This window comes from Rattus norvegicus, chromosome 17, assembly GCF_021556685.1.
Source record: "Rattus norvegicus strain SHRSP/BbbUtx chromosome 17, alternate assembly SHRSP_T2T, whole genome shotgun sequence".
In the NCBI taxonomy this organism is placed as follows: Eukaryota; Metazoa; Chordata; class Mammalia; order Rodentia; family Muridae; genus Rattus; species Rattus norvegicus.
In genome coordinates, this window is record NC_141550.1 from 15,282,501 (window position 1) to 15,296,523 (window position 14,023).

Here is a 14,023-nt window from a genome sequence, read left to right on the forward strand (position 1 = left end):
AGAGGGTGGACAACTGTCGAGAAGGCCCTGGTGAGAAAGAATGCCAGGAATAGCACAGTGGGCAGTTGTAGAACCCCAGAACTTAGCTTTGGACAGCTTCTCAGACTTTGCCTCAATTTCCCGTTCTGTAAAGTGGCATCTTAAGGATGCCAAGCACGCTGAGGTTTAGAGCCTATGTGGCTGTACCTCAGTTTAGGTCGGTCCTTCTTAGCAGGGGGGTGGTGGTGGCGGTGCACTAATTTAATCCCAGCATTTGGGAGGCCTCTGAGTTGGAGGCCAGCCTGATCTACAAAGCAAGTTCCACAGCAGCCAGGCAGGGCCACACAGAGAAACCCTGTCTCTTGGAAAAAAACAAAAAGAAAAAACAAAGACAAAACCAAAAATAAAATAGATTGGTCCTTCTTCACACCTAAGGTGGTCATTGCCAGCCTTTCGTGCGTGCGTGTGCATGTGATTGCATCCATGTGGGGAAGTGTGTGGGGAAGCCAGAAGACAATCTCAGATGCTATCCTCCAGGACCTGTTTATCTTGTTTTTTCAGACAGGTTCCCTCATTGGTCTGACTCCACACGTGGTTTACTGAGAATCTTCCCAGCCCCCATTTTTGTCAGAGATGAAACAGGCACAGAGCACTTGACAGCTCATCCCAGCCCCCCAAGCCTATGTCAATGGACTGGATGGTCCTCCCCACACAAACCCTCTGAGCTGCTAACACACAACTTGCTTGGTTTGGGGGTGGGGCCAGCTCCGGCAAGGACAGGAGGAAGTGGTTTGTCTCAACTGGGCTGCCACAGGCCCCTTGAAGCCTGCTTCTGCCCCTGCTGGGTAGCAGCGGAGGCTGATTTCTGTTTCTAGAGGGATCTGTACCTCCCAATGTGCAGGGGCCCCAGAGCCACACTGAACTCTGTGTACAGAGGTCAAGAGCACTTTACGAGATTAGCGCTGAAATGGGTTTGTCTTTAGAAGCCTCGCTGCTGAGGAGAAACCTGGCCCTGCTGCTCAGTGATGAAAGCCAGCTCCATGGGTTACAACAGGGACTTGGGGGTATCTTGATGCATGTTCCAGAAGTTTCCGTCACACTGCACCTTCTTATGGGCCCTGGGCAGGCTGACTGAGATTCTCCACTTAACGGATAGAAATTGCGATTTCTCCATCGTCTCTATCTCCGTCATAAAGCGACTGGGAAGGAAGTCAAATCAGCACGGGGCAGATATAAAACCCAGATGGTGCTGGCTTTGTGGACTGTTCTATAACTACAAGGAGGCTCTGAGAGGGATGTGTGCCCAAAACAATGAACAAGGACAGAAGAATGCACAGAGCTGGTCACTGCTGGCATGGCCCGTCTCTGCCTGCCTCTGGCCAGGGGGACAGACGGGGGTTGGGGGGTGGGGAGAGGCAGGGACCAAGTTGTCCAGGAAGGAAATGAGAAGTAAGAAGGCCCTTTGCTCATTGTGGCCACTTCCCTCTGTGTGCAGCATCCTCTGCACCCCAGATATGTCTAGGTGGGTGGGGGGTTGGCTATGACAGATCTGGACTGGTGTGGAGGAATGCAACAGGACAGATCCTGTGTAAAATGGGGGCAGCAACCTGGTGCCCCGAGGGCAAGCTGACTGCAGCCTATCTTGCATATCTTGCACCACAGTGAGGCTGTCATGTGACCATACTGAGGTCTGGCCTGCTCTTCCTTCCTCCAGTGCTAGGAAGCCTCCCCCATGACCATTAACAGGTTGTCTCTGTGGCATCTGGACCTCATATACTGACTTTCCCTTAAACAGCTGATTGGTGAGCCCCTGTCTCAAAAACTCCTCAAACGGGGCCGGGCCCACTGGCTGCGGTCTACATTGGCATCAGACTTGACTTGCTCTTCCCTGTTGCTGTAAAATTATAAAAAAGGGGTTGGGGATTTAGCTCAGTGGTAGAGTGCTTGCCTAGCAAGCGCAAGGTCCTGGGTTCGGTCCTCAGCTCCGGAAAAAAAAGAAAAAAAAAAAAAGAAAAAAATTATAAAAAAGGTGACACTCGTCCTGGTTCCTGTGAGTTCCCTGAGGACCTGCCTGATCAAGCTGTTTCTCTGTTACCACTTTCACACTCTGTCCCCTCGGCAGTTGTTACCACGCCTAAGACTCACATAAGCATTCTGCAGGCTGTGCTAGCGTGGCCCCACGCCATGCTAGCCCCAAGCATTCTATAGACTAGCCTGGCTTCCTGTCACAAACGCTATTCACACTCCCAACACCCAGTGAAATCATTACTCAGCAAACTGGAACCCATAACCAGACTTATGTGTTAAATGCTCAATGTACAATACATCCACACAATTAACTTACAACCAATTGATAAGATATAATTGCCCACCTAGATATACAAAGCCCTGTACACATCCATCCCTTAAGAACATTCATAACAACCTGTAAAGGTGCAGAGAGGAATCTTAACATCCACCTCCGTGTTCTCTCCACTGCTTCTCCTCCCCTTTGGTTCCAGTCTCCTCCTCTCTCTAAAACTTTTCTCCCGCCCATCCTTCCTTCTCGTCCAATGACAGGCCTCATTCTATCTTGTACCTGCCTGCCTTTTCCTGTGTGACATCCTACAGTTCTCCCTCCCAATACCCACCCCTGTGATCCCTACCATGAAGAGTGTACCCCGCATGGCCGGCTTTGGAATTCCATGCTTGCTGCCTTTCCCTACTCCAATATCATTGCCTGTCTCTGAGCCCCTAGAAATGGGGAATGATTAAATGTTCAGGCCCCGTAAAGCGAGCTGATCTGGACACTCAGGTCCTACGAGGTGGGGTGATCTGTACTGGAAATGAAATCTTGAGTCCAAGATTCCTCACCAATACCGCACAAAGAACACACAGACAATTGACAAAGCGAAAGGGTGATGTTCTGGGTGGGAAGCACACAGAGCAGGTTTTCAATCCTAATGCAAGGGCACGGTGTCTTTTCCCCACTGGCTGGGATTCAGCCTCACCATTTTTCTCCATACTGGCTAGTTTAAAATTCGGTGCAAGTCTCTGGGCCTCCATGTTAATTGCCACCTAATGTAAGTAGAAGCTTCTCTGATGAGGGGTGAAAGCCATATTCATCTATGGGGTCTAGTAAGTCATCAGGATTCCGCTTTTTACAATATCTATTTGACAAAATAGTAGTAGTAGATTCTTCCCGAAGCCCTATGACATGTCTAGCCATAGGTTGTTGACCGATAAGGTATGGGCTTCATCTTGTGGAATCGGCCTTAAATCCAATCAGAAAGTAGTTGGTTATTCCCATGATGTTGGTGCCACTGCTACAGCAGGGAGCATGTCTTGCCAGCCCGGTCATTACTGTAGCTCACAGGGAGCAGCTGACTGTGAGTGATGGTTACTTCCCTCCTCCAGTCGCAACTCCCAGCACTGTGAAAGTTAGCCAGTGGGGGTGAGACTTCCAGGTCAGTACCAGCTTTTTTTTTTTTCCTTATATGTTTCATGACTCGAGTATGTGATCTCTTCAGCAATCGGGTCTTACTATCAAATTCTGTAGGGTAACCAATAACATTAGCCTGTGATGTTTGCAGGTAGTTGAGGCCTCACTGGCCAACAACTCCAAAAGAGATAACCCATTGTGGGCAGTGGGTGTTTTTACTTGATATCCTGTAGTGTCCAGTACGGGTATTGTCACCCAATTATAGGGTAGCTCCATTGTGTGTGTGTGTGTGTGTGTGTGTGTGTGTGTGTGTGTGTATGTGTATGTGTGTGTTTGTGTGTGTATGTGTGTGTTTATGTGTGTATGTGTGTGTGTATGTGTGTGTGTATGTGTGTGTTTATGTGTGTATGTGTGGGTGTATGTGTGTGTTTATGTGTATATGTGTGGGTGTATGTGTGTGTGTATGTGTGTATGTGTGTGTTTATGTGTGTATGTGTGTATGTGTGTATGTGTGTGTTTATGTGTGTGTGTGTATGTGTGTGTTTATGTGTGTATGTGTGTATGTGTGTATGTGTGTGTTTATGTGTGTATGTGTGTATGTGTGTGTTTATGTGTGTATGTGTGTACATATGTGTGTGTGTTTTAAAGAAGCCTATACAGTAGGCTTTCATATGTAGTTTATGAAAGATTTTTAGTGTTTTTTGTCCTTTCCTGCGGTTCCCTCCAGTACCCTGTCTTCTTACCCTCTTCTCAACTTAATCCTTCCTGTTCCATTATATGCAGCCCTAAATGGGATGTTTATATCACATTCCCTCCTTCTAAGGCTCTAGGATCACAGCAGAAGGAGCAGAAAGATGTTAGAGTCAGAGACACAGATAGCTACGAGGACACGGTGTCCTCTGGACACAGCAGGGCAGTTGTACATATGGACTCACAACGGTTGTGACAATGTATACAATGTCTATGCAGGCTGAAGCCAGACAAAACCCCAGCATGGAGAGGGGTGGCGGGCACTGAGTCCCACCCCTAGTCAAGGAGTTATTGACAACTGATAGCTGCTTGGAGAAGGACAGTCAGTTTTCTTTGAAATTGTAGCCCTGGTCAGCTGACAGCATTCCAGTGGAAGGCCACGCACCCAAGAATATATGAACAGAATAAATTGGGCTTAACAGGTTAAAATAGAAAGAAGACACAAAGTTCAGTGAGTCGAGAGTAGGAAGGTGTAGATGTGGGAGGAGTTGGGGGAGAGGGGTGTCTATGTTCAAAATGCATTATATGAAATTCTCAAAGAACTAATACAAAAATGAGAGGAAAAGAATCAGTGCAAAGAAAATGAACAAGACGAGAAAAGGGGTCCTCTGCCTTGGCCATTATGGTTTGGGAATAAGGAAGAGCCTTTAAGTAAACAAAAAAGTTTTTTTTTTTTTTTTTGGTTCTTTTTTTTTTTCGGAGCTGGGGACCGAACCCAGGGCCTTGCGCTTCCTAGGTAAGCGCTCTACCACTGAGCTAAATCCCCAGCCAACAAAAAAGTTTTAAAGGTAGGGGAGACTACAAAACAACATTGCAAAGGCCTGTGGCCATGCTCTTGATAGAAAATATTTAAGTTCCTTGTAATTATTACCCTCATGTGGACACTCAGCTTTTGTGAAGTGTCCGACCAGGTTCTATAAAGTGGAATGATACGGACTCAGGTCCTGTAAGTGGGTTAGCCTTGACCCTCAGGTCCTATGAGGTGGTATGGCCTGATTCCATGTCCTGTTAAGTAGATAGCCTGTTTTCTTAGGTCCTAAAAGGTAGAGGCCATGGTTACTTAGATCCTCCGAGGTTACCTGGATACTCAGAAGTGGGATAACATAGTGACTTGGGCCTATGAGGTGAAACGGCGTGGACACTCAGGTCGCATGAGGTAGAGTGACCTGTATTTACTTTATACAGAACCTAGACCCTGTATTCTGCCTCATGACTGACCTCCGAAGTCCTCCCAGATTTAGGTCTTAGCTTTTAGCTCCTGACATTTGGTTATGTGTCATGCTACCTGACACTTGAGTCATGGTCTGTTCTTCCTGTTTCAGTTGTCCCCTGCATGGTGATGGGGTGGGCCTGACCTAATAAGGACTGCTTTTCGATGGAATGCTACCTTCCATGATCTCAATGACAAGGAACTTAAATTTTATATTTTTAAAATTTGCATGCAGTGAGAGAACATTTCTGCATGTGGATGTAGCTGTCTTAGCAGGGTTCTAAACATTCACTGGCACATTGGTTCCTAGTCCACCATTTTTTTGTTCACCCAAAACATCTCCCAAGTCTCATGAGCCTGGCTGAGGGTCACGTGATAAAAATGAGTCTCTTTTAATTACATGCCAATGAGGAGAAGATGAGGAGGAGAGCAGAGTATAGGGAGGAAAAGCTTAGATGAGAGCCAGATGGGGGCTCTGGATGAGAGAGGAGAGGAGGATGAGAACATGTGGGAGTCATGGGGTGTCTTTTAGAGGAGAAGCCTGTGTGAGAGTCGGATAAAAACAGGGGTGAGCAATCCTATTCCCTACCAAGGAAAAGTTAGTGCAGAACATCTGAGAAGGCTCCTGGGGGATTATCAGTGCTAAGGGGTCTGGGTAGGGGGGTCGGGGTGGACGGTGATGTGCAAAACTCATTGTCTGTTTCAGGCTATCAAGAAGACCGTGCTCTTCTGTCTTGTTTCATTATGTTTTACAATGGAAATTGCCAAACATCATCCCAAATAGCGAGGATTGTATACTGAGCCAAAGGGCTTGTGGTGAAGGCAGCCTGAACTTAAAGAATGGAATTCTGGGGGCCTGCAAAATGGATCAGCAAGTAAAGGCACGGGTCGCCAAGCCTGATGACCTGAGTTCTGTCCTTAGGAAGTTCATGGTGGAAGGAGGGAAGACACCCACAAGTCATCCACACTCATACTGCGGCACACATGCATACACATGCACCCCTGCACACACACATGCACGTACACACACAGTAAACAAAAAATATTGAGTAAACATACAGGTCGGAAGATTAACTGTGAGACGGGACGATGACTCAGCAGGTAAAGGCTCCTGCAGCCAAGACTGACAAGCTGCATACGTCTTGTCATCCAGGAGCCTACACAGAAGGAGAAGAGAGTCAACTCCATAAAGTTGCTGGCTATGTCTCTTACACACACACACACACACACACACACACACACACACACACACACACACAAATAAATAAGTAAATAAATAGTTTTATTTTGTTTTAAGATTAAATGAGTTAGGTGTGGCATTCAGGAAGCAGAGTCTGTGATCTCAAGAAAAAGTTCCCAGATCTGACGTCCAAACACAGCCACCCTGTGTAGGTGGTAGCTCTGTCCGTGTTCTCCAGTCCTGATGGCCCACCCTCAATCATTCCTGGACCTGTGATTCTCTGTCAATCTAGTTTCAGGCCAAAATTATTGCTTTGTTTAGTACTTAGTTTCCCTTTGTCCTGCCATAGCTGAGTGGGTAGGGATCTCTGTGCGTCACAGTGGCCTAGAATCGTTTCAGGCTACAGTAACCCATCAGATGGATGTGCCATGTTGCCTAGTACGGCTTCCAAAAAATGAACGGAATGGCTAATCTAGGTGTAAGATTGTTGTATGCTGTCCTGGCGTCAGGAATCTGTGCAGGACCATCACTGTGTTCCTCCTGGGGAAGCCTAGTGAAGCCCTTTTTTCCGGGTACTAAGGCATAAAAGCAGGAACATGCCTCATGCAAAACCTTAGCGATAACAAGGGCCACATTGCCCCAAAAATGGATGTGTTGGTTGTGGGCAGTAGACTGTTAGTATACTCAGTGAGATCTTAGGGGATTAGCTTGAGGTGAGAGCCAAGGGTGTCTGCACAGACCTTCCTATGAGAACAGGGTTGTTACTGGAGCCTCTGGTAACTTGACCCTCCTGGGTATGCAGGGAACTCTGTTTCTCCTTCCTCTGTCTCTGGATCTCTCATCCAGGTTGATGTCTTTAGCATAGAAATGTAACCCATGAGGAAGCCGTTCCCTCATTTACCTAAAGTCATGCACTGAATCTGTGATAATCTCAAGGCCAGCAGGATGGCCCCTTATGCCGTGCCACCATCCACTATCCCTACCCTCATCCCTAGGTGACAGGCTACACAGTTGGGCCTTGCCCTTGTAAGGGAAGACTGGAGGACAAGGGCTTTGGCACAGGGGTCAAAGCTGTCTGTTGAGGCTTCAAAAACAGGCTGGTGGATGTTCCTTACCTGGCTCAGACCTCTGTGGGCCACACTCCTCAGATGTTCTGAGACGTTGGCATTTTGGTATCAATTCCCAGAAGTCCCCCAACCCTCAAGCCCTGGTTCAAAAGAAACTGTTCCCTGTGAGCATGGTGTCTTATGCCTGCAATCCCAGCCCTGAGGAGACTGAAAACTTGCTTGGATTATAGAAAGGAAGACCCTGTCTCAGGAAAAAAAAAAAAAAGATACTGTGTTGTCTTCTCCACTCAGCTTGGCCTCATGCCCCTGCCCTGTTCTAAGGTCCCACTGATCCCCCACCTTAATACCAAGGCATGAGGCACCCCACCGTGTTCTCCTCAGATAAGGAACTAGAGCCCTTCCTAGGCTGAGAGTCCAAGATGAACACTCATCCTTCCCAGGTACCTCTGAGTCGTGAGGTGGCATTAATCTTACTGGGGTCTGGTCATCCCACCTGGCCATGACTAAGGCACCCTGGGGCTCGCTCCTTGATGATATGGACTTGGTGGGTTTTCAGTGTGAAGCCATCAAGTTAAGCGAAGGAGAAACCAAGCAAGGACCCAAAGTGACCTGCCTACAGTGATTTTGTCATTGTCCTTAGATAACAGGCCTAATAATGTTTCGATGGCCCTATGAGTCACTTTCAACTGACGAAGTTTTGGTTTGGTTTTTTTCCATCAGGACTGGTTCTCTGTGTGTCTGGTATTCAGGAGGAGGGATTAAAAAACAAAAACAGATATAAATATACCAGGCAAGGTCTACTTAGTTTAGACTAATCTCTAACTTCCCATACAGCCAAGGATGACCTTGAACTCCATACTCTCCTGAGTGATTACAGGGACAGGGCTGTGCCACCAGGTACAGTTTATAGAGCGGTGGGAACTGAACCCGGGGCTTCAAACATACTAGGTAAGCTCTCTACCAGCTGAGCTGCATCTCCTAGGCCTGTCTGGTAATTTTTGATTAGATGTCACTTGTGGTTTTTACTTTGCCAGGTCCCAGATACTTTAGAGTTTTCTTCAAGGAGGAAATTAAATTGTAAATAGTTTGGCCTTCCTGTTAGGACTTGTTCCGTGGGATGGTAGAGGCCATTGGAAGGTTAGTGATCGCCCACCATTGAGATAAGGCCCTCCTGAGTACCGGACCTGACTGACACCTTGTAGATCTGCGGGTTTTCAGGATAGACATCGGTCACAGGCAACCTTGCCCTGTGTGGTGTTGCAAATGCTCCTTCCGGTCCCCTGAAGGAAGTGACCTTTGTCCAGGATCATAATGTACCCTCTCATGTGAACCCAACATAGGAGCATCTCTGAGGATCTCTGGGTAATTTTCTATAAAGCTTTCTTCTTTGTGGAGCTCATTCCTGTCAATGCCAGTCAGGCTTTATGGTCAGTCAACTGGGCTTCTTCCCACCTCTTAGAGCCCCCTTCCTGCTCCCTGGCTCACAAATAGTCCCTAGGCAGTAATCTGAGATGAGAGGTCTCTTCCCATGGTTCCCATCTCTGGAGGCTTGTGAGGCTCTGGTGTATGGCGTCTCGTCAGCTTTCCTTTATGCGGTATATATTGAGGCCTGTGGCAAACCATTTCTTTTGTTTGGTTTTTTTCAAAACAGGGTTTCTCTGTGTAGCCTTGGCTGTCCTGGAACTCAGTCTGTAGACCAGGCTGGCCTTGAACTCATGGAGATCTGCCTGCCTCTGCCTCCTGAGTGCTGGGATTAAAGGTGTGCGCCACCACTAGGCTTGTAGCAAACCGCTTGCAATGGGCACGTTCTTCTTCACTTCTGGTTGGTCCGGCTAAAAATAATCCTTGTTTCTGAGCTGAGCAGGATAGTACACCCCCAGAATCCCGGCACTTGGGAGGAGGTAGAGGCAGGAAGGGTCAGGAGTTAAAGGCCAGTTGTGGCTACTTGGCAGGTTTGGCACCAACCTGAAGTGCATGAGACTTTTGTCTCGAAAACAAAGATGAGGTGGAAAGATGGCTTACTTGGTAAGGTTCTTGAATCTGAGTTTGGATCCACAGGACCCACATATAAAGCCGGGTGTGGCGGGAGACAAGCTCCCAGTGCTGGGCTGATGGAACAAGACGGTGTCTGGGGCTTGCTGGCTAGCCAGTCTAACTGAACTGAGCTCCAGGTTTAGCCATGCATAGCAACAAGATGGCGAGTGCCTAAGGAGGCACCCAGTGTTGACTATGGCACACACCCCCCACCACAAAAGCGTAACTCCCCTGTCCTAGAGATGGGCGAGCCTCTACTCTGCCGGATCGCATGTAGCCTCTGACTACGCCAGAGCCTTTTACTGCTGTGTCATGTCGACTTCTGGAAACATTCCGTTTATCTCCCATGCTATGAGAAGAATGTAGAAAAACATGTATTTTCTGTTTGGAAGTCCGATATTTCTGTCCAGCAGGCCTGCTAAGAATGTAACACCCAGTCTAGTTACTGTTTAGCTTGCTACCGTCTTGGAGCATGCTCAACACACTTTCTATTTGAATTTAACAGGCAAATGCACTTACTGTCCAGACACTACAGATGTTTGGACACATAAGACTCATTGGCCTCGAGGCACAGTTATATAGTAACCTGAATAATAAAGCTATTTCCTTAAAAAAAAAAAAGTGATGCCAGCCAATGAAAAATGTCTTCCTGTAGTGACTTTGGAGTCACTAACAGAAAAACCCATCCCAAGGTAGTTTAGCCACGAGAAGGTTAGCTCACTCAGGAGTCTAGGTGGGTGGGAGGAGTTCTGCTCCTGTGGCCTATTGGCTCCCAGAGCTCGGGGGACTCCACTGGCTGCGCGTGGCTGGAGGCAAGGCAGTCAGATGTAGCTGGAGGCTAAGAGTCTACACCCATGGTTCTAACCTTGCTCTCCGGAGAAGGAGGAAGTGAGGAAAGAAACTGCGGGCCCCGGGAGTGTCAGAGACAGAGAGTGAGTATGTGAGAGCCAGTGTGTGCATCTCGCTACCGAGTGTCCGGTGCGGGAACCAAGTGTGCTGACTGTGTGTGTCCGGTGGGCCCGCGTGTGAGCATGTCACTGAGTGTATCTCGCAGAGTGCGAATGTGTGTGAGTTACCTCGTGAATTAGCATAGCCGCTGTGCTTGTGAGTGTTTAAGATCCCTACTGCTCTCACACGGTTGGTCTTAGAAGCTGACAGTGGGCCATTCTGTGCCCTCCATCTGCACCGGGGAAGCCTGTCGTCCTGCCCTGGGTCTGCTATGGTGGGTGGAGGCCTAAGACATCTTTCTTCAGCAACTTCCTTTAAAACTGGTGCTTTGCTCTATTCCAAACACCATTTTCTTTTCTTTTCCAGCACCTTCTAAACAACTCCACTTCCAGTGATCTGGACAAGACATTTTAACAGACTGTTTTAGCCTCTGTTGGGCAACTCCCAACCAAAGCCCCAGAGGAAGCCGATGCCTGTTCATTAATCCCTGACAGCCTCATTGGGCAACAGCGTTGGGCAACAGGTAAGTGTTACGAGCACCCCCACCCTGTTCCTCTGAAACGGTACCTTATTGTCAAGACGACTTCAGGGACTGTCTGTCTCCCTCTCGTCCAGGCTCACCTTTGACCCTCCTCAGAGCTGTTGATGAACTCCTTGAGTTCTAAGAATTGACTCCTGACTCTGTCTCTGTGTGGTGCGCCAGTGTGGTGGGAACTGTCTGTAGTGATCAGGACATTGGCTTCATCCCGGGGGAGCATCAGGGTTTAAAAAGCTGTGGGGACACAAAAGCGTGTCGTAAATGGGAGTTGTCACCCTTCAGCTGACGTTTCACTGTTTACGTATTTATTTATTTTTTTTTAAGTATGTTAAACAGTTCATAGCTGCCAGGAACTTGTCACTGTTCCACAGGATTACCTCTGTGTGTATGGAGGTGGGGTGAGCCCAAACGTGTGTGTGTGTGTGTGTGTGTGTGTGTGTGTGTGTGTGTGTGTGTGTGTAGGCCAGAGATCGTGTCTGTGTCTTCCTGTTTTATAGTTTGTGGCAGGGTTTCTCACTAGAACTCACTCTTTTGGCTAGACTGGCTGACCACTAAGCTGTCAGGATCCAGCTGTCTCCACGCCCCCCACCCCTAGCTCAGGGATCACAGGCACGGTCAGCGCCACATGCAGCTTATAACACCGGTGCTGTGTATCTGAACTCAGGGCCTCAAGCATGCACAGGATTCCCCACGGACTCCCCAGCCCTAGGATTACTTTTTTACTGTAACTAAAAAACCTTACTCTTTCAATAAAACATTCCCTTTGCTAGTCCCTCAAAACCCAACTTGGGTCTTGATAAGGACCCACCTGGGTGTTGTGAAGTCATATTTCCCACACAGCCCCAGTCTGCCCAGTCTGACTGACGCTGACTCTCTGAGGGTTGCTTTCAACGCCTGTACTGAGCTGAGCTTCTTTTCCTCAACAGGAAGCCCTTGGCCAGCCTCCTAGCAGAGCCCAGGGGGTTTGACTGTGAAGATGGAATTGGGTAGGAGCTCCCCGACACCCCAAGAAGAAGCCATTTCCCCTCTTGGGGTACCTGATGCTGGACCCAGAAGCTCCCCACTAGGGAAGCTTCAAGCACTTCCCTTCGGGTCAGGAGCTCCCCAAGGGGCTCAGGGCAGCTCAGCCTCAGCAGGGGACAGCTCCTTGGGGGAGCCAAGTGGAGCCATGAAGATCCCCAACAGAGACAGTGGAATTGAGAGCCCATCCTCCAGTGTGGCCAGTGAGAACTTCCCCTGTGAAGAGGGCAGTGAGGGGTCTCCAAGCCCTGCCATCCTAGGGCTACACCCTGAGGTAGCTGTGGACAGCCGGGCCCCGCAGGACAACCCCCAGGAGGGAGAAGACAGTGGTGTGGGCGAGGACCCTGACCCCAAGATCACCCCGTGTAGGCCTGAGGAGGATGTCGGCTCAACTCAGGTAAGCCGTCCTTCCTCTGCATTCAACACAGGGTACGAGGGCAGGGCTAGAGATTTGTGGTGTGTAACACCCACACCCTGTGCTCAGGGAGTGTGCCCGAATGCTCACTTTACACAGGGACTCCTGGGATGGGGGCGTCTACCAGAAAAGGCTTGGGGGGCACCCTGATCCCTGATAACCACCATAGTTGAATGTGACTTCTTCCTCATTGGGGTGTGTGTGTGTGTGTGTGTGTGTGTGTGTGTGTGTGTGTGTGTGAGAGAGAGAGAGACAGAGAGAGAGAGAGAGAGAGAGAGAGACAGAGAGACAGAGAGAGAGACAGAGACAGAGAGAGACACACAGAGAGAGACAGAGAGAGAGAGACAGAGAGAGAGAGTAAGAGAGTTAGTTCTCCTTTAAAAAGTTAGCAGAATTCACCACTGAAGCCGTGTCTCATCTTTTCTAGGTTGTACAGCTCGTTAGCACAAAATTGCTCATTCTCTTGTAGCTTTTTTTTTTTCCACGTCACAAGTTGTGCCAACACCTCCTCTTCCGTTTCTGACTTTAATAACTGGCCTTCCTCTCTTTCTCTAAGCCCCCCTAGCTGAGGTGTGTGTGTTTTCTTGAGCTTTTCAGAAAGCCAACTTAGGCTAGGTTACTCTTTTGAAATTGTTTTTCCATTCTGTGTCTTTTATCTCAGTTCTGATCTTTCTTACTTCCTTCCTTCATCTGGCCTAGCCTTGGGCCTAGTTAGCCTTCCTTTGCTCTGCTAGTTTCTCAATGTGTACGGTTAGGTTGGTTTAAGATTTTGTTTATCTTTTCTGGTGCTGGAGATGGAACCCAGGGCCTTGTGCATGGTGGATAACCACTGGGCTGCATTCTCAGTTTTTTTTTTTTTTAAACTCGACTTTGTTAAGTGTCTGAGTGTGTGCATGTTCACAGGTGTGTGGGCATACACACCGGTGCAGGTGCAAGGACAGGTGTGAGGAAGGACAGGTGTGGGTGTGCACGTGGAGGCCCTAACACCAGGCAACTTCCTGAACCACTCTCCACTTTGTTTATTGAGTCAGGATCGGTCCTTGAACTTACAGTGCTTCTATTGGGCCAGTGTAGCTAACCCGTTCACGTCAGGATCCTGTCTCTGCCTCCTGAGTGTATTTGTATTGGTTTGCCCGCATCTGTGGAGTTTCTCTCCATTTCCTGGCTTTATCCCATTGTGATTGACATTTTGAGTAGTTTCAGCCTTTTGAATTTGTTAAGACTAGTTTCATGCTGCGTGCGGCGTGGTCGGTCCTGCTCACCGCTGTAGGTTACATTGTTGCAGAGTGAAGTGTTCTGTAAGGCACTACTGCTCATGCTGTCCTCCAAGGCCTGGCTTTTCTTTTTTTTTTTTTTTTTTAAGATTTATTCATTTATTATATATAAGTACACTGTGGCTGTCTTCAGACACACCAGAAGAGGGTATCGGATCTCTTTACAGATGGTTGTGAGCCACCATGT

General features: G+C 48.3%; 1 protein-coding gene across 7 annotated transcripts in view; it reads left to right on the top strand.

Annotated features, from left to right (window-relative positions):
* The window catches only part of Fgd3 (FYVE, RhoGEF and PH domain containing 3), a 62,621-nt gene that overhangs the window by 12,790 nt on the left and 35,808 nt on the right, over window positions 1–14,023 (top strand). For 4 of the 7 annotated variants that reach the window (XR_015640872.1, XM_087590992.1, NM_001443828.1 and 1 more), the window contains 2 exon segments: window positions 10,956–11,112; window positions 12,054–12,544. Coding sequence is in view for 5 of the 7 variants with exons in the window: in XM_087590992.1 (XP_087447118.1) it covers window positions 12,104–12,544 (441 nt within the window). In the remaining 2 variants the exon portion in view is untranslated. 7 annotated transcript variants of the gene reach the window in all.